This window comes from Centrocercus urophasianus, unplaced genomic scaffold (genome assembly GCF_019232065.1).
Source record: "Centrocercus urophasianus isolate 14NV4802_14NV808 unplaced genomic scaffold, USGS_Curo_1.0 seq_50, whole genome shotgun sequence".
NCBI lineage: Eukaryota > Metazoa > Chordata > Aves > Galliformes > Phasianidae > Centrocercus > Centrocercus urophasianus.
In genome coordinates this window covers 1,452,239-1,477,626 of record NW_024885089.1, presented here as the reverse complement: position 1 = coordinate 1,477,626, position 25,388 = coordinate 1,452,239, and the positions used below count along the sequence as shown (strand labels likewise).

At 53.1% G+C, this 25,388-nt stretch overlaps 4 protein-coding genes across 20 annotated transcripts in view; 2 read left to right on the top strand and 2 right to left on the bottom strand.

Moving 5' to 3' along the window:
- Window positions 1–5,569, top strand: part of SLC4A5 (solute carrier family 4 member 5) — a 32,209-nt gene extending 26,640 nt beyond the window's left edge. For 12 of the 17 annotated variants that reach the window (XM_042835283.1, XM_042835282.1, XM_042835279.1 and 9 more), the window contains 10 exons: window positions 47–160; window positions 484–507; window positions 779–940; window positions 1,641–1,819; window positions 1,902–1,974; window positions 2,052–2,192; window positions 2,749–2,922; window positions 3,114–3,275; window positions 3,525–3,592; window positions 3,919–5,569. In XM_042835283.1, coding sequence (XP_042691217.1) covers window positions 47–160; window positions 484–507; window positions 779–940; window positions 1,641–1,819; window positions 1,902–1,974; window positions 2,052–2,192; window positions 2,749–2,922; window positions 3,114–3,275; window positions 3,525–3,592; window positions 3,919–4,084 — 1,263 coding nt within the window. In that variant the 3' untranslated portion in view covers window positions 4,085–5,569. Of the gene's footprint in view, window positions 1–46; window positions 161–483; window positions 508–778; window positions 941–1,640; window positions 1,820–1,901; window positions 1,975–2,051; window positions 2,193–2,748; window positions 2,923–3,113; window positions 3,276–3,524; window positions 3,593–3,918 lie in introns of those variants that run through there. The other 5 variants (XM_042835286.1, XM_042835285.1, XM_042835288.1 and 2 more) reach the window with 5 other exon arrangements.
- Window positions 5,570–6,156: 587 nt separating this feature from the next.
- MTHFD2 (methylenetetrahydrofolate dehydrogenase (NADP+ dependent) 2, methenyltetrahydrofolate cyclohydrolase) lies at window positions 6,157–12,642 on the bottom strand. Its single transcript, XM_042835290.1, has 8 exons — window positions 12,531–12,642; window positions 11,129–11,313; window positions 10,106–10,228; window positions 9,496–9,648; window positions 9,307–9,414; window positions 8,773–8,865; window positions 7,673–7,798; window positions 6,157–6,913 (listed from the first exon to the last, which is right to left on the bottom strand). Exons 1-8 carry the CDS (start codon window positions 12,614–12,616, stop codon window positions 6,774–6,776), a joined length of 1,014 nt encoding a protein of 337 aa, XP_042691224.1. The 5' UTR covers window positions 12,617–12,642; the 3' UTR covers window positions 6,157–6,773.
- Window positions 12,643–12,980: 338 nt separating this feature from the next.
- On the top strand, window positions 12,981–18,519 carry MOB1A (MOB kinase activator 1A). Its single transcript, XM_042835265.1, has 6 exons — window positions 12,981–13,055; window positions 14,936–15,102; window positions 15,529–15,622; window positions 16,856–16,989; window positions 17,144–17,307; window positions 17,849–18,519. Exons 1-6 carry the CDS (start codon window positions 13,042–13,044, stop codon window positions 17,924–17,926), a joined length of 651 nt encoding a protein of 216 aa, XP_042691199.1. The 5' UTR covers window positions 12,981–13,041; the 3' UTR covers window positions 17,927–18,519.
- Window positions 18,520–18,790: 271 nt separating this feature from the next.
- Window positions 18,791–19,822, bottom strand: BOLA3 (bolA family member 3). Its single transcript, XM_042835241.1, has 4 exons — window positions 19,767–19,822; window positions 19,498–19,621; window positions 19,013–19,101; window positions 18,791–18,902 (listed from the first exon to the last, which is right to left on the bottom strand). Exons 1-4 carry the CDS (start codon window positions 19,797–19,799, stop codon window positions 18,837–18,839), a joined length of 312 nt encoding a protein of 103 aa, XP_042691175.1. The 5' UTR covers window positions 19,800–19,822; the 3' UTR covers window positions 18,791–18,836.
- Between the last annotated feature and the right edge of the window lie 5,566 nt (window positions 19,823–25,388).

The window sequence follows — 25,388 nt, the reverse complement described above, 5'->3', positions numbered from 1 at the left end:
ATCCCATTAATTGCCCTTTCTGCCCCCATTTCCCATCTGCCTCCAGGTTAGGGCCTTCATTGCTGACTTTTCCAATGTCTTCTCCATCCTGCTGTTTTGTGGTGTGGATGCCTGTTTCGGCCTGGATACCCCGAAGCTGCACATCCCCAGTATCATCAAGGTTTGGCCGCACTGCTGTGGTCTGTTCCTCTCCACTGCTCTCTCTTCAGCTTCTCAGTGCTTTTGGGGGGGACATGGTGGTCCCCTTCTTTTTGGGGCAAAAAACGTGGTGTCTGAGTGCCTTCTGAAATACTGCTTGGCGTTTCGGGGGGAATATTCTAATTCTGTGACTTCTCTTCCTTCTTTTTCTTTCCTTTCCCCTCTCTCTGTTCTTCCCACCTCTCACTCCGGCAGCTCCGTAAGCTCATTAGCGATTTCTCTATCTTTATGTCCATACTAATGTTTGTGGGGCTGGATGTGCTTTTCGGACTGAACACCCCAAAGCTCCAAGTGCCTACTGACTTTAAGGTAAAAAGCAATAAATCTCTTTCTGGAAGTGTTGCTGAAAACATCTCTTCCCCATCAGTGGTGTGGGGCTCCTCCCCTGTGCGAGGGCAGCTCGGTCCAGATGAGCATCTGGGGAGTATTTGGGGCTGCAGCACTTGTCTTTAGGGGTGGATGAACATGGGATAAAGTGATGCTTATAAGGAATGGGGTGTGAGGTGATGTGGGGCTTGCCAAAATTTCCAAGCCTAGGATTCTTCTCGGCTGTGGCATGCAAACTGCTCTCTCCCTCCAGCCCACGCGTGTGGACCGAGGGTGGTTTGTCTTTCCCTTTGGGAAGAACCCATGGTGGGTGTACCTGGCCAGCGCGCTGCCTGCCCTGCTCGTCACCATCCTCATCTTCATGGACCAGCAGATCACAGCCGTCATCGTCAACAGGAAGGAGCACAAGCTGCGGGTGAGTCGGGATGCATCCTCACATGGGATCGTAGAGTCATGGAATTTGGGTTGGAAGGAACCCCTTGAGGGTCATCTGGTCCAACTCTCCTGCAGTGAACAGATCCATCAGTGCTCAGAGCCCTGTCCAGGCTCATTGAGCAATAGGATGTCTTTGGTTGGAAGGGACCTCAAAGATCATTTGGTTCCGACCCTCCTGCCTAGTGCAAGGTTCCCAACCACTAAATCAGGCACCAGATCAGGCTGCCCACAGCCCTGTACAACATGAAATGGGTCATCACCACTCTGGGCAGCAGTGCCATGGCCTCAATGTCCTCTTAGTGAAAAACTTCCCCGGCATCTAATCTAAATCTCCCCTCTTGCGCTTGGCCGTACTGAACTTCATTAAGTTCCCATGGGCCAACTTCTCAAGCCCAACCAGGTCCACCAGGATGCCATTCCTTCCTTTTATTGTGCCAGCTGCACCCACTCAGATCAGTGTCATCTCCAAACCTGTTGAGGGTGCTCTCAATTCCGCTGTCAGTGTCACTGATAAAGATGTGAAAGAGCTCCGGTCCAAAGAAGGGTGCCCAATCCAGGGGTAATGCAGGGCACTTCATGGGCTGCAGAGTGCTGCCAGGGGAAATCTCTGCCTTGCTGGGCCCTGTGGTGTGCAGAGCTACCTCCCCACACCCCCCTGTGACCCCTGCACTGTGTTGCAGAAAGCAGCAGGCTACCACCTGGACCTCTTCTGGGTGGGCATCCTCATGGCAGTGTGCTCCTTCATGGGGCTGCCCTGGTACGTGGCAGCCACCGTCATCTCCATCGCCCACATCGACAGCTTGAAGATGGAGACAGAGACCAGCGCTCCTGGGGAGCAGCCCCAGTTCCTGGGGGTCAGGTGAGGGGGGCTCAGCCGTGCTCTGCCCCAGTGTTGTGGGAACCCATCGGCACAGCATCTCCCCCCTCTTTCCCCACCCCAGGGAGCAGAGGGTGACGGGCATCATTGTCTTCGTGCTCACAGGGATTTCTGTCTTCCTGGCCCCGATTCTGAAGGTAAAACATCCCCCACTGCCTCATCCCTGCTTTGCAGGTGGTTGGGGTGGATTTTTTTCCCCCTGTTCGTCCCCCAGCATTTGTCCCCCTCCCCAGGAGTGAGCTGCTGCCTTCCTTGGGGTAAGGGCCGTGTTTTTCCATGTCCCCAGTACATCCCCATGCCAGTGCTGTACGGTGTCTTTCTGTACATGGGCGTCGCATCGCTGAACGGCATCCAGGTGAGCACTCCTCCTCTCCTTTTGTGTACCCTGCCACAAAAGGGCCCCGCACTTGATCAGAAATCAGAGAATCGCAGTATCGTTGTGGTTGGAAGATCCCCAACCCATCCCAGCATCCCCACTGACCACATCCTTCACTGCCACATCTCCACGGTTCTGGAACACCTCCAAGGATGGTGACTCCACCACCACACTGGGCAGCTGTGCCAGCGCCCAACCAGTCTTTTGGAGAATAAATTTGTCCTCATATCCAACCTGAACCTCCCCTGGTACAACTTAAGGCCATCACCTCTCTTCCTAATGCTGTTACTTGGGAGCAGAGTCCAACTCCTTCCTCTCTACACCTCCTCAAAGATGAGGATTTTGGACCCCACAACTTTTCCATCCCCAGCATTTCCAGCCACGTGGGGCAGCAAATATCCAAACCCCTCTGTGAAACATCACAGAGCCCCAGCTGCCCCATTTGTGGCACAGAAAGAGGATTTCTCCGGGCAACTGGGAGCCTGCATGGGGGCAGTGGGGTTGATGGCTCACATCAGTCTTCATCCCACTCCAGTTCTGGGACCGCTGCAAGCTCTTCCTCATGCCAGCCAAGCACCAGCCCGACTACGTCTTCCTGCGGCACGTTCCGCTGCGCCGCATCCACCTCTTCACGCTGGTGCAGATCATCTGCCTGGCCGTGCTCTGGATCCTCAAATCCACCGTGGCTGCCATCATTTTCCCTGTCATGGTGAGGCTCAGCACTGCAGCGTTCCCCAGGCGGTTCTTGCTCGTTTTCTATTGCAAAAAAAAATCACACTGACTTTCTGATTTCCCATGGGCATCGCCCTTATTGCAGCCTTGCCTGCAAGATGCTGGGGTTGAAGCAAATCTCGGCAAGTGGTGGCCCCCAGTCCTCACTCTCCCATCCCTCCCTCTCAGATTTTAGCCCTGATCCTGGTGCGGCGACTGCTGGACTTTGTCTTCTCCCAGCATGACCTGGCCTGGATTGACAACATCATCCCTGAGAAGGAGAAGAAGAAGGAAGATGACAAGAAGAAGAAGAAAAAGGGCAACAAAGGGGACAGCAGCAGTGATGAGGAGGTGTGCAGCTGAGGGGGCGGGGGGGAAGGTTGAGACAGCACAGACATGGGGAGGGGAAGGGTCCTACTGAAACCCCCAGGGCTGCAGTTTGGGGAGAAGGTCTTTGGGTTTGAAAGGGCAAATGAGTGCAATTTGGCCTCACCTCGTTCCAAAAGCTAGCTGGCAGACTGCTGGGCTCAGTTGGGACAGTGGGTTTCTACGGGGCCTCCTTTCTCAGCTGGAAGTGTTTCACCTCCGTGTCCTTCCCAGGAAAGAGGTCCCCCACCTGGAGCTCTGCGTTCTGACTCCTCTCCGAATGGTTCTGACATGGATCGCAGGTGAGCAGCACCCACAGCTCCAAAGCTCACCCTCATGTCACCCCATTCTGAGAGGTCCCCCATCCACACCATGAAACATTTCCAGGCCCAGCAGCCAATGCTTCCCACTGAGCATCACTTTTGCCACTACCTTGAGCCAGTTCCCATCAGTCTTTGGGCAATTCTGAAATGCTGAAGTATATTTTCACAGCATCCTTTATGACTCTTCAACTATTTTTTCCCAGTAGTAGCAATATCCGGAGCCCTTCCATGGGGGAGTTCTGGGCTATTTGGGGAGCAGGTGGGCGCCGCGCTCACCTCCATGTCCCCCTCCTCCTCCTCTGCAGCATTACACTCCACCTGAAGATTTCATGCCCATCATCTCCTGCATTTAATTACTCCCGAAGCCCCATCTGTGCTGTGCCCCAGGTGAAGATAGAGATGGAGTCAGACTATGAGGACACCGACACCGAAAAGGCACCGCGGGACATGGGCAGTGAGACCACGCTATAGTTCCCTGCAGTGCTTCCTCTAATTTATATATATATATAGATATTTATATATTCATATATATATATAAAGCAAATTGGACATATTTTTCTACATGAGACTGAGGAGAGCGCTGGCCCCCGAGGCTGCTGCTCCTGTAGTTCTTACCGCTGTCCCATTTCCTCCCTTTCTGTTGGGCGAAGGCACCGGCGCTGATGGCAAAACGGGGCTCAAAATGTGGAAATGAGCATTTTTGGCCTCTGAACCACAGCTGGGCTGGAGAAGCCAAAGGCAGCTGGGGGTGGTGCTGGGGACCGTCCCAGCCATCCCATCAGGGTCCTGCTGTAGGGGAGGGGTTCTCCTGCCCAGGGGGGCTCAGCACAGAGGCAGGGGATGAGGATGCATTGGAGGCTGAGGACTGGCAGGAGGAGGGAAAGCTCAGGAGCTGCAGTGCCTGAGGTTGGGTGTGTTGTGGGAGCACAGAGCTTGATCACTGCTGCAGAGAACTGGGAATGCTTTCCATAAGGAACTGGGCAGCAGAGCTGAGCACGGCCATGCCTGACCCCGTGTCACTGCCCCAGCAAGGCGCAGTGCTGGGTCCCAAAATCCAGTAACGGGGCAGGAGCCGTTGCTGCACCCAGCCAGGCCCTTCCTGCACCTTCTCCTTGCCCCATACACACCAAGGAGCCTCCCAGCTCCTGGACAAGGGAGTCTGCACTCCTCAAGCTCCTCCACCCCCATTACACACACATGGTTTAACAGCAAACACCCCCCCACGGAACCCCAGGATGGGGCTTCTTCTGCCTTTATTTTAAGGCTGTAAAAAGCCCTCTCTCTTCCCCCAGGCAGAAACAGCCTACCTGGTATTTATAGGAGCTCTGTGCTCTTGTCAGCCAGCAGTTCCTGGGACACTGACTAAATATTGCACCTGGTCTGAACCTCCACGTGGGACAGCCCAGTTCTTTGTAAATAGTCAAGTCAAACAAGAAGGACTTGAATGCAATTTCATGTTTATAGCAGCGTTTTTCTGGTCCAAGAACACCTATGGAACCATGGTGAGCTTAATAAGACAGCATTACTCTGGTCACCACTTTAGCTTGACGTTAACATTAAGAGCTATTGCAGCTTGGGTGCACCGTGTCTATTTTTTAGTATTTTGTACCAATCTCATGCGTGGTAGCTGAAGCATGGCACAGGTAGGTTTCTGCTTGTAATCACTGCACCGTGGTTAATTTGCTTTATCCACTATGTCAGCTCTACTGCACAGCAGCCCTGGAAAGGCTTCATGGACTCTGGGGGCTGTTCCATAGGTCGCAGCTGAAGCCTCAGCTCAGATCCTTCTAGAACACAGCTTGTTTCGATTTATCCATTTTGCAAGTCTCACACATGGTTTATACTTTTTGTATATGAAATACTGGAGCGTCACAGATTTGCCAGCCCCGTTACAGTACTACTTTTAGCCATTTTGTATTTACCAGTGATACAATCCAATAAATCTCACTTAAATTAGTCTCAGCTCTCACTGTGTTTCTGGTGCAGCCTCAGCCCCTTGAACCTCAGCTTCCCTTTCCAGGTGCTCCCTGGTCAGCACCTGTATAAGCATTCTCCCCTCCAGGAAGAGCAGTTAAAGGTGACTTTGCAGATGGCTGCAGCTCTTGCACAGCAACAGACCTTCAGCTCTGCAGCAAAGCTTGCCTGCACCCAGAAAGGTGGGATCAGTCTTCCCAGGGATACGTGACCACAGGTAAGGGCAACTGTAAAGAAAAAATTATTAGTTCTTTGTTTGCTCTTCCACTATCAGCTGTTGTTTCTCAGTTCAGAGCCATAGCGCAGTTGCATTTTGGTCAAACTCAGAGAAAGGTTGAGCCATCCCTGCTCTGAGAGCACAGGGAGCTCACAGTGCAAGTGTGGGAACTTGTCAGGGAAGTACAGAACTTGCTGAGCAGTGATTCCAGGAATCAAGCAGCATTCCTCTACCCCCATTCATTCCTGCTTTATTCAGAGTCAGCCCCACTCAGTCCTTCCTCCCTTCATGCTACAGTCCAGGAAGCTCCCCATGTACCCAATACAGACACACCAACCGTCCTCCATTGCTCTTTGGTTGAAGAAAAAGTTTTTAAAAGTCACCATACAAACAGGAACAAACAAAAAAGCTTAGCTGCACACGATGAACATGGTACATCAGCTCTGCCACTGCCCAGAGCCCCAGCCAGGTTGAGAACACGGCTTTTTCCAGTCGCTGCTTCTACAGAAGAGCTCAACTCCAACTGAACACCCATCACAGAGTTAAACGCTTCAGAGCAAAGTCTGAGCTGACTGAGCATCTGTGAGAACAGAACCACGAAGGCCATTCTTTTTGCACTGTGGAGCACAATCCACTCCACTGCCCCCAGGCCTGCTAACGCTGCAGCAAGCTCTGCACACCCAGAGGGTCTCCCCTGCTGCTCAGTCCCTGCCAGAACAACACAGTCTGCAAGGCTGGCTCCACTAGAGAAGTGCTGGTTTAAAAAGCAGCTGTGCTAGAAGGCCAGGAGTGTAGGTGCATATGCCTTATTACAGCTAATCCGCATATGCTTCAGCTTCAAATAAATACCTATGACCTCAGAATAGTAAATATCACCTCTGTACAATAAATAAAGTATTGCATTTTCTATCGGCCTGTCTAGGAGTCATCTTGGAATGTTGTTTTCAGAGCTAAAAAGAGAGTCCGGTGTTAAGCAGTTAAGGCTTCCAGTGCTTTGGGTTTCAACAGCTTTTTGGCAGCAATGATGGTGTTCTTCATCAGCATGGCAACTGTCATGGGCCCAACTCCCCCAGGGACAGGAGTGATGTAACTGGCTTTCTTCTTCACCCCTGCAGGAAGGACAGAGAGAGTTCACCACGCAAGTCAAGTGCAGTAGGGCTTATCAAGCCAGCTGGTCAGCATGCAACCATAGCCAACCTAATATTATTGAATTCCTTCATGACTATTAGTTAAAAAATACATATATATTAGTCTCTTAATTTAGATGTTTGCCCCCTTTGGCCAGGGCAGCACAGAGCACACCGCATTCTGACCATCCCCAAGCTCACATCAGAGCCCACGCTGGGGAAAAAGCAAGGTCTAAATAGCCAGATTTATGCAACACATTCTGAGTATGAGACCAGATTCAGGCCTGATGCATGCTCTTGAGAAGAGCTCCAATGAAGTAACAGTGAGCGTTTGCCCCCTTTCTTGCAGAAGGTTCCAGTACACTTTGCTGGGCACATGAACACGTGGGGCTTCCTTGGGCACTGCTGCAGCTAAGTGGTGAGCAAGGCCAGGAAACAGCAAGCCAAAAGGGAAGCTCTGCATGCTTTTGGTTTGCCTGGGGGCAGAATTTAAAAGCAGGAGTGTGGGTTATAAACTGGAGTAGAGGCAAAGCACCCCAGCTGCCTCAGATTTAGAGTCAGTCTCCTCTATATGTCCCTATGGCATATTCCAGGAAAGCTCCCTTGTACTCGTATAAAACTGAATGCAAAAGAGAGCTTCAGGATTGCTATCATCTGCTCCACTGCATGAACCAGGACTTTCTCCCCACTTCTCAGCTAGATGTTTAATGCTCAAAGTATGAGATGTCAGAGCCTTTTTACCTTCAAAATCCACATCGCCAACCAGCCTTGATTTGGCAGTGATAGGATCCTGCACTCTAGTTATCCCCACATCGATAACTGCAGCTCCTTCTTTGATCATATCAGCTGTGATCAGATTAGGAATACCTGCAACAGAACAGACCCATGAGCTCGTAGTGGTGCTAAGCAGCTCCCTGTCCCCCATCACCCCCATCTCACTGCACAGCCCAGTGTGTTTTGAGCCACCTGGGCTTTTTTCCTGCCTCACCAATGCGTTTGTCACAGACAAATCCAGAACTACTCCTTGGGATGTTCAGCTGACCCAGAAATCAGTGATTTATTTATAACCTCTGAATAAAAAGAACTGGAATCCACTTCCAGAAAGAGGTCTGGCAAAGAAGCTGCAGCCAAAGTGCTCTCCAATTTGAAATCTTAATGTCTATGGTTACACAGTGCTGCCTTCACCACTGACACCACTTCTAATCCTACCTGTACCTTATGTCTTCTTATGCCCAATTTCTATTCTAACCCACATTTCTCTCTCACCAAGCTTCTGTTGCCAGGCATGGACCCCAAATCAGCTCAATTCTCCTGCTAATGAGCTATCCCCACGCCAAGGGCACTGCCCAGAGAAGAGCACGCGTACATGTGGGGCCTCTTGTGCTCTGAAGAGGGTACTGCAAATGTCCTTCAGCACTTTCAACATCTCCTGTAAGTAGATGCTGTCTCAGTATTTTTCTCTCCCCATAAGCACAGAACGTCTGTACTTATAACACAGGCTGTATAACAGCCTTTGTTAGCTGCTCTCTAGGTCTTATCAGGTGCTTGCTAGCACACCAAGTCCTCCTGCCAGGTGTCATTTTGCATTTCCAAGAGCTACAAATAGTTCTATTAGTCTGTCCTAGGCTTTATCACAGGATTAACTGCCTGTTTCAAACAGCCCACCCCTGCCTGCAGCAGTTAAAAGGGTGTCAGATTCTCCTATGCTGCCACAGCTGCTTCAGAGCCCTTGGGACACGTACCAACAGGACTATCTCCTGCAAGGAGAGATTCCCACCAGAAACAACACACAAGCTGCACTGCCTCTGCGCACATCGCCTGCACTGGCAGTTCAGTCTTACCTGCTGCTGCTACCACGATGTCAGCACGGATCGTGTGTTGTTTCAGCTGCTCCTTGGGAGTGTAGCGGTGTGATATTGTGACTGTGGCATCACCTGCAAGAGGGGTTACATGAAGCATTTTACTCACATGCATGGCAACTTCTCTAACCCTCCACCTTCAAGATCACCCGGGAAAGTACCAGAAACACAAGAGCTGGATGACAAAGAAACACAAGAGCTTGATGACAAACCACTGGGAGCTGCCTACAAAGTCAGCACCTCCTGCGGACCTTTTCACTTCAGCTGGGAAGAGATGCCAGACTGAAATCTCAGCTCCAAAGAAGGTTTTAGTAGCACAGAACCCAGATCTGGTGAAGAACAACTAACTGAAGAAGGCTCTGATTGCCTGTGTGCAGAGTTAACTCCCCAGCCTCCACCACAGCACACAAGCAGGCCTGGGGCTGGTTTAAGAGCCTAGCAAGGATTGTGGGACAGGTGGAGGGCTTCCTCCCACAGCTGCCTGGTACACAGGCTCTGAGACCAACAAGCTCCTACCTCCTGGGCGCTCGTGCCTGCCATCTGTGTGCAGCAGCATGGCAATGGGCATCCCCACATTCTTCGACCGGCCAGCCACCACCACGTTCTTCCCCAACGTTGGGATGCCTGAAATAGACAAAACAGAGTCTTAAGACAAATACAAGCTGGAGCTGGAGCAAACAGCAGCCAAATATTGCAGCGGCTCACCTGTTCTCTTTATGATCTCCCACACCCCCCACGGGGTGGCTGGCAGCATGGAGTACTGGTCAAGGCACATGCGCCCCACGTTTATCACATGAAAGCCATCAACATCTTTGTCTGGAGTCACAGCATTGCAAATCTTCCGCTCATCAATGTGTTCTGGAAAAGAGAAAGAAAACAAAAAAAAGCAAAGCATCAGCCAAAAAACCTGATTCGCTGCACCAGTCCCTCAGAATCATTACAGTTTGGGGGTTTGAAGCTATTCCAAGCTTCCAGCAAGCTAAAGGCTAACAGCTCCCAGCAGAAGGGGACTGGGACCACTTGGGGACTACACTGCTGCTAATGGAGCATGGATATTTTTAGACAGCTGCAGCTTTACTGCCAAATTCGAGCTCCTGGTGCATGAAGCTGATACCACCAACAAAGATCAGATTTCCACTGCCCCCAGCAACTTACAGGCACTGTATGATGGAGCAGTGTTATCTTTAAGCTTGCACCGTGGCACAGTGCCACTTGTCACGTCACAGGAGGACTCCTGAGCTACAACTCCTTCTGGCATCTAAACTCATAACAGCCTAATGCAAAAAATGAAGCAGGTTGAGACCCAGCTACTCACCAGGTAAAGGAAGCTGCACTAACAGGCCATCCACGTTGGCATCGTTATTCAGTTTGCTGATCAAATCCAGTAGCTCCTCTTCAGTAATTGAAGCTGGCTTGAGGATTGTTTCACTGCTGATTCCTGTGTAAAGTGCTGCATTAGAAAGTGGCACGTACACAAGTGGGACAGCAGCTTCCCTGATCCATGCTAATTTGAGCTGCCTGGTTTAAATTCTACACAGAATCTGATATGGGCACATCAAGGATCGCATGCTTCACACAACAGTGGCTGCCTTCCAGGCTGCAGACTTTCACACATCTTGCAAGTCATGATTAAAGACCATTTGTCTGTGCAGCCATCCCTGGGAAAGACCAGTTGAAAGCAGACATCCTCCAAGAGTGTGGAGGGCTTGGAGGAACCACACAGAAACATGTTATGATGCAAATGCAATTGTGCCTCCTGTGGACCTTTTCACTTCAGCTGGAAAAGGATGTCAGAGTGAAATCTCAGCTCCAAAGAAGGTTTTAGCAGCACAGAATCCAGTGTGGAATTAAACCACTGTGTGCATGGAATTAAACCACATCTTTCTCGATACATTTTCCCCAGAAGCACACTTGGGAAACCAAGTAGGATCTCAGCTTGCAAGACTGAAAGTGTCACAGCACAACAAGACTGCGCTGAATGATGAACACATCTTGAACAGGCGATTAAAAGAAGGCAAATCAAAGCCCTGCTGGTGCTTTACATCGGCCCACCAAGGCCACAAATCCAAGCTGCAGAGCCTGACGTTGCCCTGGAGGTTTCAAGCAGCATAATGCACGTGTGAGCTGTGCCTATTAACAGCATCGCAGAGCTACTAGGAAGGCAGCCAACGCAGACAGAGCAAACTCTGCACTAAGCTCATGCAGGAAAAAGCTGCTGGGTGGATGCATCCTAAAAGTTTCCGCAGTATCCAGCAGAGGACTCCCAGCAAAAGCCAACAAGCAGCAGTTTGTCTGAGTTTTTCTGCTCCAGTTTTTCAGAGCAGAGCACAAGACTTACCCACATCAGCAGCCGCTTTGGTTTTGTTCAGCACATAGGAGTGACTTGCAGGATTTTCACCAACCAGAACCACGCTGAGGTGAGGTCTCTTGTTCCCAGCTGCTACCCACTGTTCAACTTCATGCCGGGCTTCTTGTCTGATCTGCCGGGCCAGCTTCCTTCCAGAAATCACAACAGCATCATCTCTGCAGTATGAGAAGTATCACCACAGCAGTGTTAGGGCCAACACATCCAAGTTTTGTGCAACATCAGCACAGCAAACAGAGACAAGACGGGGGAAACGCAGTTCTTTCATCTGAGCTCAGTACAAGCCTTCATCTGTAAACCTGCTTTCTTTTTGTGCCCATTATGTTAAGTAATATATTCCAGTCTGTAGCCCTACTGCCGGAGGAGGAACAGAGCAATTCCTGCAGCCTGAGGAAGCACTCAGTGAGTTCAGGAGCCCACGTGTGTGTTGTTGGCACATATGCCACACTGCCAGCTTCCCTTTGGTGCAGTCGGTCTCCCTGCCCCTTCTAAAGCACGGCAGCTTTGCTCTGCGAGGCAAAACTCATCCCATGTAAGTGGAGTTTGCACTGCTGGAAGTGCTGAACAATTCCAGCCCATCTCGAGGCTGCAGGAGGCACAGCTGCCGTGCACAGCCATCCCCCGGCAGCATCCCAGAAAGGCGTCAGTCCTCCAAGCACAGTCTGAGCTCCAACCTCACTGCTTTGCCCATCTCTGCAGGGTGACAAAGCCTGATAGGGGATATAGGATTTCAATCCTATCGAAGGATCCCAACGCTCAGCTGAAGCCGAGGAAGGCATCCACCCATCTGGAACGTGTCACAGCAGCTCCTCGCCTGCATTTCTGGTCTAAATCGGTAGCAGAGGTTCTGCCAACGCATTCCGGGCAATTGGACACGCTGTGTGCACGGAGCCGCTCCCGTCCGCTCCCCCTTCGGGTTCTGACGATCGCTCACATCTCAACGCCGTTCTTATCACAGAATCTCTCCCGGAGGGTTTCACATCCGCCAGATTCACCTGCGGACTTCTCCGCAGCACCGCCCCCCTTTCCGTATGGCCCCGGCCGGTGCTCAACCCCGCCGTTCTGCCCCATCTCAGAGTGGACGGAGCCGCTGCCCCGCAGCCCCGTTAGCGGTGCCGCCCCCGGCACTGGAGCAACCTGCGAGCAAAACGCATCGCAACGACAAGCCGCGGCGGCTCAGCGGTCAGGCATCCATTGGAGAACAGTTTTCTGACCCCAGCTCCTGTTCCGACCCCCGCACCTCTAACCCCCCCCGTCCCCACGCAAGGCGACAGTGGGATTTCATCAGCCTGCAGCGCGCGGTACGGCCGCTGGGGGCCCGCTCCATTCATTCCGATGACAGCGGTGCCGTAAGCCGGGCTGAGCCATGCCCTACCTGGGTGCGCTGAGGTGCAGGCGGCGGGCGCGGGGCCGGAGCGCGGTCTGGCCGAGGGCTCGGAGCGGGCAGAGAGCGGTTGCCATGGCGACAGCGGGACAAGCAGAACAGAAAACACACGACTAAAATTAGGCGCCGCGCCGCCCCGCCGGCCGGTTATATAGCACCCGGGATCCGCCCCCTGCTGGCAGCAGAAGCCAATCGAGACGGCGAGCGACGCGAGGTTGGGCTGTGAGTGGCGGAAGACAGGAAGAGGGCGGGGCGGAAGGGAGAGTAAATTGGGGAAGGGGACGGGGCTTCCCGCCGTAATTGGGCACAGCTGCGCCCATTGGCTGAGCCTGGCGAGCATGAGGGGCCGCGGCGGGAAAGGGCGGGGCGAGGTTACACTTGTTGCCATAGAGATAGTGCCGCTTGAGGCCACGCCCCCTGATCCAGCTCTCGCGAGAGCTGGCGGCTGGGGCGGGAGCTGCGGCTGCCGGCGGCACTCTGCCTCGGGCCGCGCCGCTCCGCCATGAGCTTCCTCTTGTGAGTGGGCGGGGGTCGTGGTGCCGAGGGGAGAGGCCTCGCGGCTCGGCTGGGTGCGGGCCATGAGGGCTTTGGGGGGGGCCTGTGCGTGAGGGTTGCGGGGAGAGGAGCGGCCTTCTGCGCTCGGTCCGTTAGGGGAGGCCTGAGGGCGTCGTGTAGGGCCTGTTGAGGGACTGGGGGAGGACGGGGGTAGGGCTGGGGGGGACGAAGAGCTGGGGACGTGCAGAGGGACTGGAAGGGTTCATCTGTGCTGGGGGAAGGCTTTGGGGGGGAAGAGAGGGGTAAATAACAGCAGGACAAGGGGAAATGGTTTGAAGTTGAGGGAGGAGAGATTGAGGTTGGATGTCAGGGGGAAGTTCTTTGCTGTGAGAGCGGTGAGGTGCTGGAACAGCTGCCCAGAGGCTGTGATGCCCCGTCCATCCCTGGAGGTGTTCAAGGCCGGGTTGGATGGGGCCCTGGGCAACCTGGGCTGGTGTGAAATGTGGAGGTTGGTGGCCCTGCGTGTGGCAGGGGGTTGGAGCTTCATGATCCTTGAGGTCCCTTCCAACCCTGGCCATTCTGTGATTCTGGGGGCCTCATCCCTTCAGGCTTGGGGAGCTGAGGGGGGGAGACAGAGGGGAGGGCGAGGAGGAGGCCTTTGTGTTGTGGATGTGGAGCTCAAAGCTGGGCGAGCCGGGGGCTCGGGTGGAGGTGGTGTGCCCAGCTGTGTGCATGGTGCCCTCAGGGCAGGTGGGTTTGACCTGGCTGCAGTGGGAATGGTGTTGGTTTGGCTGTCTACTGTAAGAGTGCATCTGTAATCAGCTGTATGGATGGGCTGTTATGTATCTGTGTGAGAGATGTGAACGCTCGTGCAATTCTAGCCCTTAAAGGTGTCAGAAGGAGCAGCGACGTCTTGAGGTGTGAGAAGGGGCTGAGGAGCCTCATTCTGTTGTCAGTGATATGTTGGGACCCTCTGTCCAGTATCAGCACTGTGCTGGGCCCCGTGCTCCCTCCTGCAGTACAGCAGGAGGCGGTGGCTGGGCTGAAGAGCGAGTTGGATCGAAGGATCTTTTACTCCCACTGCACATAAACAGTGTGCAAAGCCGTGGGGCTGTGCTGCAGCGCTGCATCAGGAAGCTGACGCCAGATGTGTGCAGGCTGAGCGCATCCGGCTGTGTGCAATGGGGGGGGAGGTGGGCAGCAAGCCAGCAGTGCCAGGAAATGCGTGTAACCCCCAGCGGTGCTTTGGCTCTCACAGCCCCACATCAGAGCCAGCACAGAATGTGGTGACTGTGAGCTGTGCGAACTGGGAGTCCGAAAGTTAATGTTTTGTGGTTTGGAGGCATAAAAATGCCGTCATCTCTTGGCAGCGTTGGTTTTTGTGCGTGGGTATAAAGCCAATAATGAGCTCTGACACTGGTATTCCTCTGAGCGCTGCTTGCCCTGTTACAGGGCGGTGGAACATTGCAGTTGTATGACTGTTGGTTGACTGGGAGGGTTAAAGCTGCAATAGAGATGTGTGTTTTAGAGCTGGAGTGTGTTAAGCTGCTATCCTGAGCAGGTTGTTTCCTACACAGCGTGCCTTCGCCCTGTTAAGTCAGCCAGTAGTTTTGTTCCTCATTGGAGTTACATTGGCTTGTCCGCAGTGTGACTGAATGCAGCCATCGCTGGTCTGTCTTTGAGCCTTTGCACCAAATGCTCCTTGTGATTGGAAAAGGGAAGCGTGCACGTGGCTGTCAGAAACGCTCACATGTAGGTCTGTTACCCTGATGGTGGAGGAAAAAAGGTCTGGTGTCATCGCAGCTGGGCCTGCCAAGTGGCAAAGAGCAATGGGTGATGGAGGGAAACGCTTCTGAGAAGGGATTGCTGCTCACTGGAAGTGTTTCTCTTTGTTTTCGCAGTGGGAGTCGTTCTTCGAAAACATTCAAGCCCAAGAAGAATATTCCTGAAGGCTCCCATCAGTATGAGCTCCTGAAACACGCAGAAGCCACTCTTGGGAGTGGCAACCTCAGGCAAGCAGTTATGCTGCCGGAGGGAGAGGACCTTAATGAGTGGATTGCAGTGAACAGTAAGTCCTGGGAGACAGAGATCCTCCACCAGTGTGTGGAAGTGGAGTGGAAGGACACAGATCTCTGCTTTTCATCCTTAAAAGAAGCAAACAGAAAATCTCCCGAAATGAAATTCCTATTCCAGCTGTATTCTCTTTAAATGAGTAAGAATAAAAGGGCAGTAAGAGCTGGGACATGCTGACCATTTGTGTGTCAGAGCAGTGCTGTGCTCTGGAAATATGCAAAAAGTGAGAAGCAAATACATGCAGTTGTTTCTGAGTGCATTTTCTTGAGTTCAGACTTGTAAAGGCAATTACATTTGTGAGTGGCTGTTTTTGGAGCTGGGAGTAAGACCCGAGGGCTGACATTTGGAATTAAGGTGTCTGGAACCTAAAGCAGTTTTTTACGAGCTGCAACTGGAATCATTTGGTGTGTTTCCTTTCCAGCGGTGGATTTCTTCAACCAAATCAATATGCTGTATGGGACCATCACAGAGTTTTGCACAGAGGCAAGCTGTCCAGTCATGTCTGCTGGACCAAGGTAAGAAGTTTGTGGTGGCCTACAGCTGCAGTTTGTGCTGGGGAAATGGCTGGATGGTTTCTGAAGCGTGTGTCTAAAAGCTGAAGAGGATGGGATGTATGTGGATGGGGTTGGGTACAGCACTGTGCTCCTGCAGTCACTCACCTGTGTCTGAAGCCCTGTGGGCTGTTAGGGAGGCTGTGTGGTACCAGGAGCAGATTAATTTGAAGGAAAATTGAGAGATTTAACCTGACGTGGAAGTGGCAGATCTTGCTGTCAGCATTTAGCCGTGTCTCAGTCGGAGAGGCCATTGTGTGGTTTTTGAGTGCATGCAGTTCTAAAACCACAGCTGCTAATGGGGCAGGAGGGGAGAGAGCAGGAACCCAGCAGGCGCTGAGATCAGATTGCTGGAGAGAGCAGGGGATTTGTAGAAGGCTGAGGCACCATGGAAGGAGAAAACAAAGCAGGGCACGGGGGCTGGCTGGGGAGCAGTATTTGCAGTGCTGTGTAGAATCCTGCCCTGCTTTTCTAACCAGGAGCATTTAGATTGCGAGTTCCTGTTTCTATATCTGGGGACGCTTCCTGTAAGGACTTCCTGTTTGAAGCACACTCTTCATTTTCACTTGTTGCTTGTTGAGAAACAACAGCCGAAACGTAATTTTCTCCCCCTCTCTGTAGGGATTGTACAAAAGATTGCTGAGGAAGTTCCTTGCTGCTCGGGGTTGACGTCTGTCCCAGTTCTGGGGAGCTGTGAGACCGATAAGCACACGTCACTTTGAGAGGGTGGTTTTCAGAAGGCAGACGTGGGGCCTCTGGATGGTCTTTGGAAAGTCCCCCACGTGCTGGGGGGCACTTCTGAGGGAGAGCTGAATTCGTGGCTGGTGGCTGAAGGCCATACGTGCAGTAACTCAGGAGGTGGGGGGTTGCCTCCCTCCCTTCCCCTTCAGCCAGTTTTTGTCTCACTTTAAGTGGATGTCACAGGAGGTTGTGGCGAAGCTGAACGTCACTTTTGAGGGTTGAACCCTGGTGGCTGTTGCTGCAGTTGTTGGGATGGAGATGTGACCCCGAGCTGCTGCATTGGGCTCGAGGAGCTCAGACATCAAGGCAAAGCATCACACAGAATATTTGTTTTGCAAAGTCATTCCTTGCCACGATAAGGAGGAAGCTGTGGGGCCCAGTGGCCAGAACAGGGCCTGAAAATGCTGCTTCTTTCCCCATTAGGCCAAGGAATGTATTTTTTCTTTCACCCTACAGATATGAGTACCACTGGGCAGACGGTACCAACATAAAGAAGCCAATTAAGTGCTCGGCTCCAAAGTACATTGATTACTTGATGACGTGGGTTCAGGATCAGCTGGACGACGAAACCCTCTTCCCTTCAAAGATCGGTAATTGCAGTGGCGCAGCACGGCGTGCCTTGTGTCCAGCACCAAGCCTCAGTGCCACCAGAAAGTCTCAGTGATTTGTATTCAAGTCTTGGTGGTTTGTTTTGTTGTTTCATAAACACTTGTGACCAAACTGAAGCTTGCCCGTGCTCTTCAGGTGTCCCTTTTCCCAAGAACTTCATGTCTGTGGCCAAGACCATCCTGAAGCGACTCTTCCGTGTCTATGCCCACATTTACCACCAGCACTTCGACTCCGTCATGCGGCTGCAGGAGGAGGCACACCTCAACACCTCCTTCAAGCACTTTATCTTCTTTGTGCAGGTGAGGTGCACAACAGCTGCTCCACTGCCTCTACCGGGGTTTTTTGTTCCCATTTGCTTTTAAGGGGAGTTAGAATTTACAAGCCTGCTTTCTTGCTGAAGGGCTACAACAGTGCTGTGGGGGAAGTAGCTCAGCTCTTGCCCTCCATGCATGAACTGTTTGGGGATTACTTATGCAGGCTGGCTGAAAATGCTTGAATTTCCCTATCTACTTTTATTTATTAACAAAAGGACCAGACTTCAAAGAGAATCTGAGAGGGGAAGGGGTTATAATTCAGTAACTCCTTCTGAGATGGCAACAGCAGCTTTTCTCCCCTTGCCCATTTTTTCAGTATCTTGTGACAGCGTGGCAGCCCACTGCGCTGAGCACTGGCACTTCTCAGCCACACAACTAAGTTCAGTTTGCCTGAAACGCTTGGATTTCTCCAGAGAAACAGCTGAGGTGGCTGCAGCTGTATGCTTGCTGGCTGGACCTGGGGCTTTATTTCCTAGGGGTTCTTTCAGCAGCGCGTTCAGTTCTGCTGTTGCTTTTTTCCTACCAGGAATTCAACCTGATCGACAGGCGGGAATTGGCTCCGCTGCAGGAACTCATTGAGAAGCTGGGTTCCAAAGACAGATAAACTTTCCCTGGGAGGACCCACTCAACTTCCAGTCGTGGCCACTCCTTTCTGCTTTGTCCACAGCCATTCTCCCCTTCACCCTCAGCGATACAAGCCCCAAGGAGCCGGATGATGTGCTGGCTGGCGCTGCCTCGCTCGGTCTAGCAGGCCTTTGGCAAAACAGTGCTTGTACTGTGCTGCAGCAGCCTGTGTCACCTTGTAACTGGTGGCTGAGCTGTGATGCCTGGCACTGTTTTGTCCACTTTTTTCTAAACTACATACTCAAGTCTGGCAAGAATTGCAGTGGGGAAGTCAGACGCACAGCTTGCAGCGGGTTGTTTTGTTTTGTGCAGGCGAAGTTCCAAAATGCCACACTGCTGTTTTCAGTGCTGGAGCAAAGCTTTCCTCAGATCCCACGTGGCCGTCCTGGGGCTGCGTCCAGCCGTGCTTCCCATGGGGGAAGGGCAGCAGAGGCACAGCTTATTTTTGGAAGTGCTTTTTTTGGATTTAGATGCACTTTGGCCAAGAGCCTTAAGCTCCCCTTCATGACAACAGTGATGGGGGAGGGGAAAAAAAAAAGTGCCTGGCAAGGGGAGCCTGCCCCTTGGGGTGCAGAGCAGCTTTTCTGCCCCAGCTGGGGGAGGGGGGAGGGCAGGGGGAGGGGCAGGGACCATGTTGGCAAGGCAATAAAGTTTCTTCTTCCTGCTCTCCTTTCTAATGGCTGTCATGTCTGTGTGCCCCCCTCCTGCTTACACTCTCGGTGCGTTATTCTCTTTGCGAAGCTCCCCTTGGGTGGGGGCTGTAGCAGCACTGTCCCTCCCCAACCCCCCCAGCGCTGGTCCAGGAGCCTCCTCATGCAGCTACACATTTATTGGGCAGGTCACCCCCTGCAGCCCCCCCCTCACACCCCCTCCTGCAGCGTTCAGCTCCATCAGGATTTGGGCACGGAGGTGAAGATGCGCAGCCCATGCATGCTCTTGATCTCCTCGCTCAGCGCCTGCAACAGATGAACATAAGGGCTGAGTCCCACCGCAACGCAAAGGTGGGTGCCTTGAAAAGCAGGGCTCCCCATTCAGGGCCGTGCAGCCCAGCTCTGCGTGCCCTCACCTGATTCACCATCTGGTGCTGCTGCACCGTCCGCTTCTCCCGGAACTCCTCCGATTCGATGTGGATCTCATACATGGCCCCGCAGCCACCTGCAAGGAGCGTGGCCCCACTCAGTGCCACGGTATGGCCAGGGCTGGAAGGGATCTCAAGGGTCATGGAGCTCCAACCCCCTGCCGCACGCAGGGCCACCAACCTCCACATTTCACACCAGCCCAGGCTGCCCAGGGCCCCATCCAACCTGGCCTCCAACACCTCCAGGGATGGACGGGGCATCACAGCCTCTCTGGGCAGCTGTTCAGCCCCTCCCCGCTCTCACAGCACACAACTTCCCCTGACATCCAACCTCCAGCTGCCCTCCCTCAACTTCAAACCATTTCCCCTTGTCCTGCTGTCATCTCCCCTTTCCAAGAGTTGACTCCCCACCTGTTTGTAGGCCGTTCAACGACAAGCGCGGCCGTTCGGGAGGGCAGAAGCCTTTTCCTTACCGGAAATGTCCACCACGCGGATGGCGGAGGCGCGGGGGAATTTCTCGCGCAGGACGCGGCTCACGCGCTCCTCCCCGTCCGCTCCCGCGGAGAAACCGCGCCAGGCGCCGCGCGGCACGAGGAGCTGCGGGCACAGAGACGCGAAACGCTCCGGGGGCTGAAGGGGGGATGGGGGTTGCAGCGGGGCCCACGCGGGGCCTCAACGCTGCCGGAGAGGGGAGGAAGGGCCGCAGAAGGCACGAAGGCCTCGGGCTCTGTCGCTCACTCACCGGCCCGCGGCTCCGCAGCCCCGCCGCGGCCATCGGGCGCGCCAGCTGCAGGAGGAGAGAAATGACCGCCGCCCGCCAATCGCCGAGTGCCACGTCATAAGGCCGCGCCGCTGCACAGCGCCCCCTGCCGGCCGGGAAGTCTCAAGAGAAGCCTAGGGGACAACACCCCCCCCCATCTATTCCCCCCCCGCCCATCGCTCCCCGCCCCCCAAATCCCCACAGCGCACAGCGGCCTCGCCTCCCCTCCAGCGCCGCCCCGTCCCACCGCTGCCCCCCGGGCCTCATCCTGCTCCATCCGCCCCAGAGGGCTCATCCTGCCTCACCCCTCCCAAAAAAACCACCGTGCAGAGCCCATCCCGACCCCAAGAACCGCCCCGCAGCGTGGGCCCCAAACCAATCCCCCCAAACCCCCCCGCGTCTGAAAGCAGAGCCAAAGAAAACGGCCCCCGATTTGAGTGCAAAAAATAAATATAAAATTTATTAAAACACCCACAATATTTTAAAGATATCAGGAATAATACATTTTGCAGCCGGGTGGGCCGCGTGTAACTTAGAATAAAATACAAATTAAAAAAAAATCATGGGGGAGGAAAAAGGGGGAGGGAGGGGGGTCCATACTTGCGATTTTTAGGCATCCTAAAAAATAAATTTACCAAAACACTGAAGGGAGGAGGTGGGGGGAGGAAAAGGGTTTGAAGAAACGAGAAACACACAAAAGAGGAGAAAGAAAAGGGAAAATTATACAAAATAAAATTATCGGCATAAATTTACTGTCCTAGGAGTTATCTACAGTTTAATACACATTAATCCTATTGCCTTGAGACATGGGAAAAATCTACCGCTCCTCGATCCGCCCCGGAAAAACAAAATAAAAACAAAAAAACTTCATTTCAAGTAACCACAGCCCCGAGCCGGCCAAGGAATCTTCAAGTGTGTCCCTGGGGGGACCCCCTGCCGCCTCCACTCCGTCCTCCGAACCCCACCAAACCCCACAGCAACGCAACCCCAAACCCTCCTGCCATCGAATCCCGAGCGCTGAACCCCACAGAAATGGCGCTTTTTATTTCGTTTTAATTTGTCGTTGGTTTTTGTTTCGTTTTTCTTGTTTGTTTTGTCTACTCGTTTCCTTTTCCTTCCCATTCTCTGCGCCGCGGTGCAAAACCCCACCGGCGAAACGCTCCCAGAATAAAACAAGGCTGAAACTACGGCAGTTTGTAATCCCTGAAGGATGCGAAAATGAGGAAAAGCCCGGGCGGAAAGGGTCAATGAAAGGAAAAAAAATAAAAGTAGGAACGAACACTGCTATGAAAGGATCCCTGATTTCGGAAAGATTCGCCCCGGTTTCACTGCCTTCGCTGCCGCGGCGCTGCGGGGTGTGGGGTTGAGGTATTTGCCTGGTTTGGGGCACGGGGGGCTGCTGCCCCCTCAGCTCACGGGAACCCAAAGGGAAGAAGTAGCACCAATGAAACCCAAAAAAAATGGAAAGGAGAGCAGGGAGGTGGAAAGGGAATGAAGAGATGCGAGAAGCGTGAAGCCCAGCTACCCCCTGCCACAGCTCCCCGCAGCCAAAGCCCACTGTTCCAGGGAGGGAAAGGAGCTCCGCGGCCAGGAGGTGCCAGCACCGTGTTTGGGTGCACCGGATCCAAGCACCACGGCCGTGCTCGGGGGGTGAGCATCAGGTCCTCGTGTCGTGCCAAGCACCCCAGGACCAAGCACCGGTGGGAGAGCGCCGTGACCCTGCACCACATCCACACCCCACGTCTGAGCACCACGTCCAAGCACAGTGTTGGTGAACGGTGGGCGAGCACCACGCCTGAGCAACTGTTCCTGAGCACCACGTCCACGCACTGTGCCCAAGCACTGTGTCCATGAACCTTGTTCAAAGCACCGTGACTGCGGACATCGTCTGAGCACCGCGCTCGGTGCCTGAGCACCATCTGAGCGAGCACACCAGCTCTGAGCACCACAGCTGAGCACCACGTTCCCCTCCCTGGCTGAGCACCACATCCAAGCACCACGTTCACACACACGGTGGCCGAGCACCGCATCCATAGCACCGCTGAGCGCCGAGCACCGAATACCGCGCTCACACCCCTGGCTGAGCACCGAGTCCATGCACCGCTGCTGGGCACCAACACGCAACCAAGCACCGTGTTCACACACCTGGCTGAGCACCGCAGCCAAGCACCGAGGCCACGCACAGTGGCCGAGCACCGCGACCAAGCGCCACAAGCAAGCACCGTGTCCGCAGCGCGGGGCCGAGCACCGTGCCTGAGCACCGTGGCCACACGCTGGGGCTGAGGAGCACATCTGAGCACCGCGTCTGCCCGTCCTTGGTTCCTGGAGGGGAACGAAGCTGCCGCAAAGCAAAGGTGCCCACAACGCTTCAGCGTGGCACCGGTTTCTGTTTGCATAAGAACAAGATGCTCCCGGCAAGCTTTGAGCTGTCGCTCCGGAAAAGTAAACTTCCTTCTCAACGACATCATTGCTTTTTTTTAATTTTTTTTTCTTGGTTCTCTAGTTTCGTATATACATTAGTAGCACCTCGGCAAGATGGAATCAGGCAGAAGCATGATACAGTTTGTTAAAACACCATAGCACCATTTTGATTAGAAGATTTCATTTAATAAAAATATGCCTTAAAGAGCCCACAAAGCATATTCCAGTACTAAAAGGAAAAGTTAGCAATTGAGGCACCTCAGGGATTCTGGTTTCCTTCTCCTTCCTGAGCCTCGTCCCAAGAGTGCCAAGAGGAGGAGCGGCCCCCGGCCAGCACCGAGGTACCCACCATGGCCGGGAACACTGCAGTGAGCATGGAGACCTCCCCCGCTTCCCATCGCGGGTGTTGTTCTAGCACCAGTGTGGCTGCGACCTGCTGCAAAGTGTCTTCCCCCCCCCCCCCCCCCCCCCCCCCGGCCCCGATGCGATTAAAAACGCCGCCCCCAGCGCACCCCACTGCCCACCCCGCACCAGGACGTCCCCGCAGTGCTTCCACCCCATGGCTTCTGCGCAGGTGGGACAAGCGCGGGTGCTGGTAAAGATAAAGAAAAAGATTTTGCTTAAAACAGACTCTCAGCAGCAAGGGGTTAAAGAGCTGTGCATAGTTTTCTAGTTTTCATATAAGAAGTCTGAAGCATGCTAATTTTCAATGACTGAGATTTGAGGTAGGTTATACGTAATGTAGTGTAAAAACGTGAGACTGCAGCAGTTCTCGCCCTGACCCACACACCACTGCCCCCCCGCCCCGGACCAGTTTGAGCCTCCCTTCAAGGCAGGGGGGGACGCCGCACGGGAGCGAGCCCCCAAACCAGACACCTCCAAGGAAGCAGGACTTAGACAGGTTGCACGGACCGAAACATTCTCCAAACGCGCCCCTTTCTCCCAAATTTCTTGCTAACGTCATCTACGCAAAGCTTTCAAGGCACCCCTGCGACAACCTACAGCACGGAAGTCAGACAAGACCTGGGCGAAGCAAACCAAGGCCGGCACCCGAATCCGACCTCTTTCATTCTTAGACCTCCAAACAGCACTGCAGCTGCACCACGGCTGAGCCCCATGGCCGAGACCCGTGGCCAAACGCTACAGCCAAGGCCTATAGCCAAGCTCCATGGCCAAGCTCCATGGTCAAGACTCACAGCTAAAACCACGACCAAGCCCCATGGCCAAGCTCCATGGTCAAGATCTACGCCCAAGCTCCACGGTCAAGACTTACACCCAAGATCTATGGCCAAATGCTATGGCCAAGACCCATGGCTGAACTCCATGATCAAAACCACGGCCATGACCGATGGCCAAGACCAACAGCTGAACCCCATGGCCAATACCCATAGCCAAGCCCTGAGGCACGCAGCCCCAGGACACCCGCAGGCCAACCTAAGGTCTGACTTGCCATGAACTCTACAATCCTGATATGCTATTGGGTACTTATAAGAAAAGCGATAATAGCTCATTGAATTTCCTTGTCAAATATACGCGACTTTACAGATTACAGTTAAAAAAAAACAAATTATGAAGGACGGACAAAGCATGTTAAATATTCTGCCAGTATTTACAGTTCTCCCACCATAACTGTGTCTAAAACACACTGCTTTCAAGTTGTCGGGAGGGGGGAGAGGGTTTTTGCTTTTTTTTTTTTTTTTTTTTTGTTTTCAGTTTCGCTTTCATTTTTAAATCTAGGTGAAAGTGCTTTTTAAAAAAAATTCTTTCCCTATGTACAGGTTTTAAAATCAGACTGACTACACAAAGGTTCAGGCTGTTTTACCGAGATCCTGCTGAGCTGCGCCGGTGCGTGGGGTTGCAGTAAACACACGCGGTGACTTCAGCACGGTGACGGCGCCGGCTCTCGCTCGCGTGTTCCCCAAAAGGCACCTGGAAGTGCAAAGCGACGGCGCAGCCCCGTCCCGCACCCAGCGCCCAGCATGGCTCGAGGGTGGCAGCCTCAGCTGAGGTTGTTGGGAAAGCACCACGCAGTGTTGTTGGATGGTTGGTGGGTGGGTTGGTTGGTGGGTGGGTTGGAAAGGTTGTTGGTCGGTGGATCGGTCGGTTGGTTTTCTTGTACTGTGGGAAGAACAGCAACCTGTAGGAAGGTGAGATGATGGCACCTGGGGAGAGAAAAACGCGGAGCGCGCCGCCGCGCCGACTCACCCATCGGACTGAGAGTGTGGGGAGACGAGTCCCAGAGTGTGGGTTTGCTCCTCCCAGAGCCGCTCGTACGGCCAAAGTCCCCCAGAGACTGAAAGCACCAGACTTCAGCAACAGTGATGTACAGAGAGCAACACTAGCTATTCACAGTTTTGTGTTGTTTTTGTGGGTTTGTGTTTTTTCCTTTTCCTATTTACGTGTTTGATTCCTGTTGGGTTTCTCGGAGACGCAGCCGAGCTGCTCCTCTTCTCCTTAGGGCAACGGAGCCCCAAACGAGCGCAGAGCCCCGGACCCAAGCATGGAGCTCCGGGAGCAGCACCCTCCACACGATGCCCTGAGGTCTCCACCCATGGGGATGGACTCCTCCAGTTGTAAAACAGCCACTGTGGGTCCTTGGGAACCAACAATTAAAAAAACTGGATGTTCGGTGCATCCGGCTGACGTTAGAGCACTCGTTTCCAGGTGGCTCTGTGAGGCCGCCCCTGATCCGCGCCGCCTGCACGGCACTGCGGAGATCCACCTCTGCCTTTATACGCTGGTTTGGTGTTCGGGTTGTTTCTCATTTTTTTCTTTTTTTTTCTAATTTATCCATGTATTTTTTTCCTCGATGTTCGCTTCGTTTTTTGAAGGTCGGCTTCGTCATTCTCGTCAGATTAAAAAATAATAATAATAATCCAATAAATACGCGGTTTTAAGTGGAATTAAAAACCTCTCCTTTGCGAAAGGACGCTATAAACTTCTCTCTCCATTCTTGCAGTGCACAAGGATAGATTAAAAAAACACAGAGATATAAATATTAGGTTACCGAAAAACGTCAAAGAGCATTGTTCCTTTCCTATTTTCCTACTCTTTGCCAAGTGCGGCTCGCACCCGCGTCGGTTCCGTTGTTTCCAAGCGTAACGTTGGTTTATTTTGCTTTCTTTTTTTCTTTTTTTTCCTGCTTTTTTTTTTTTTTTTTTGTTTTTTTTTTTTTTTTTTTTT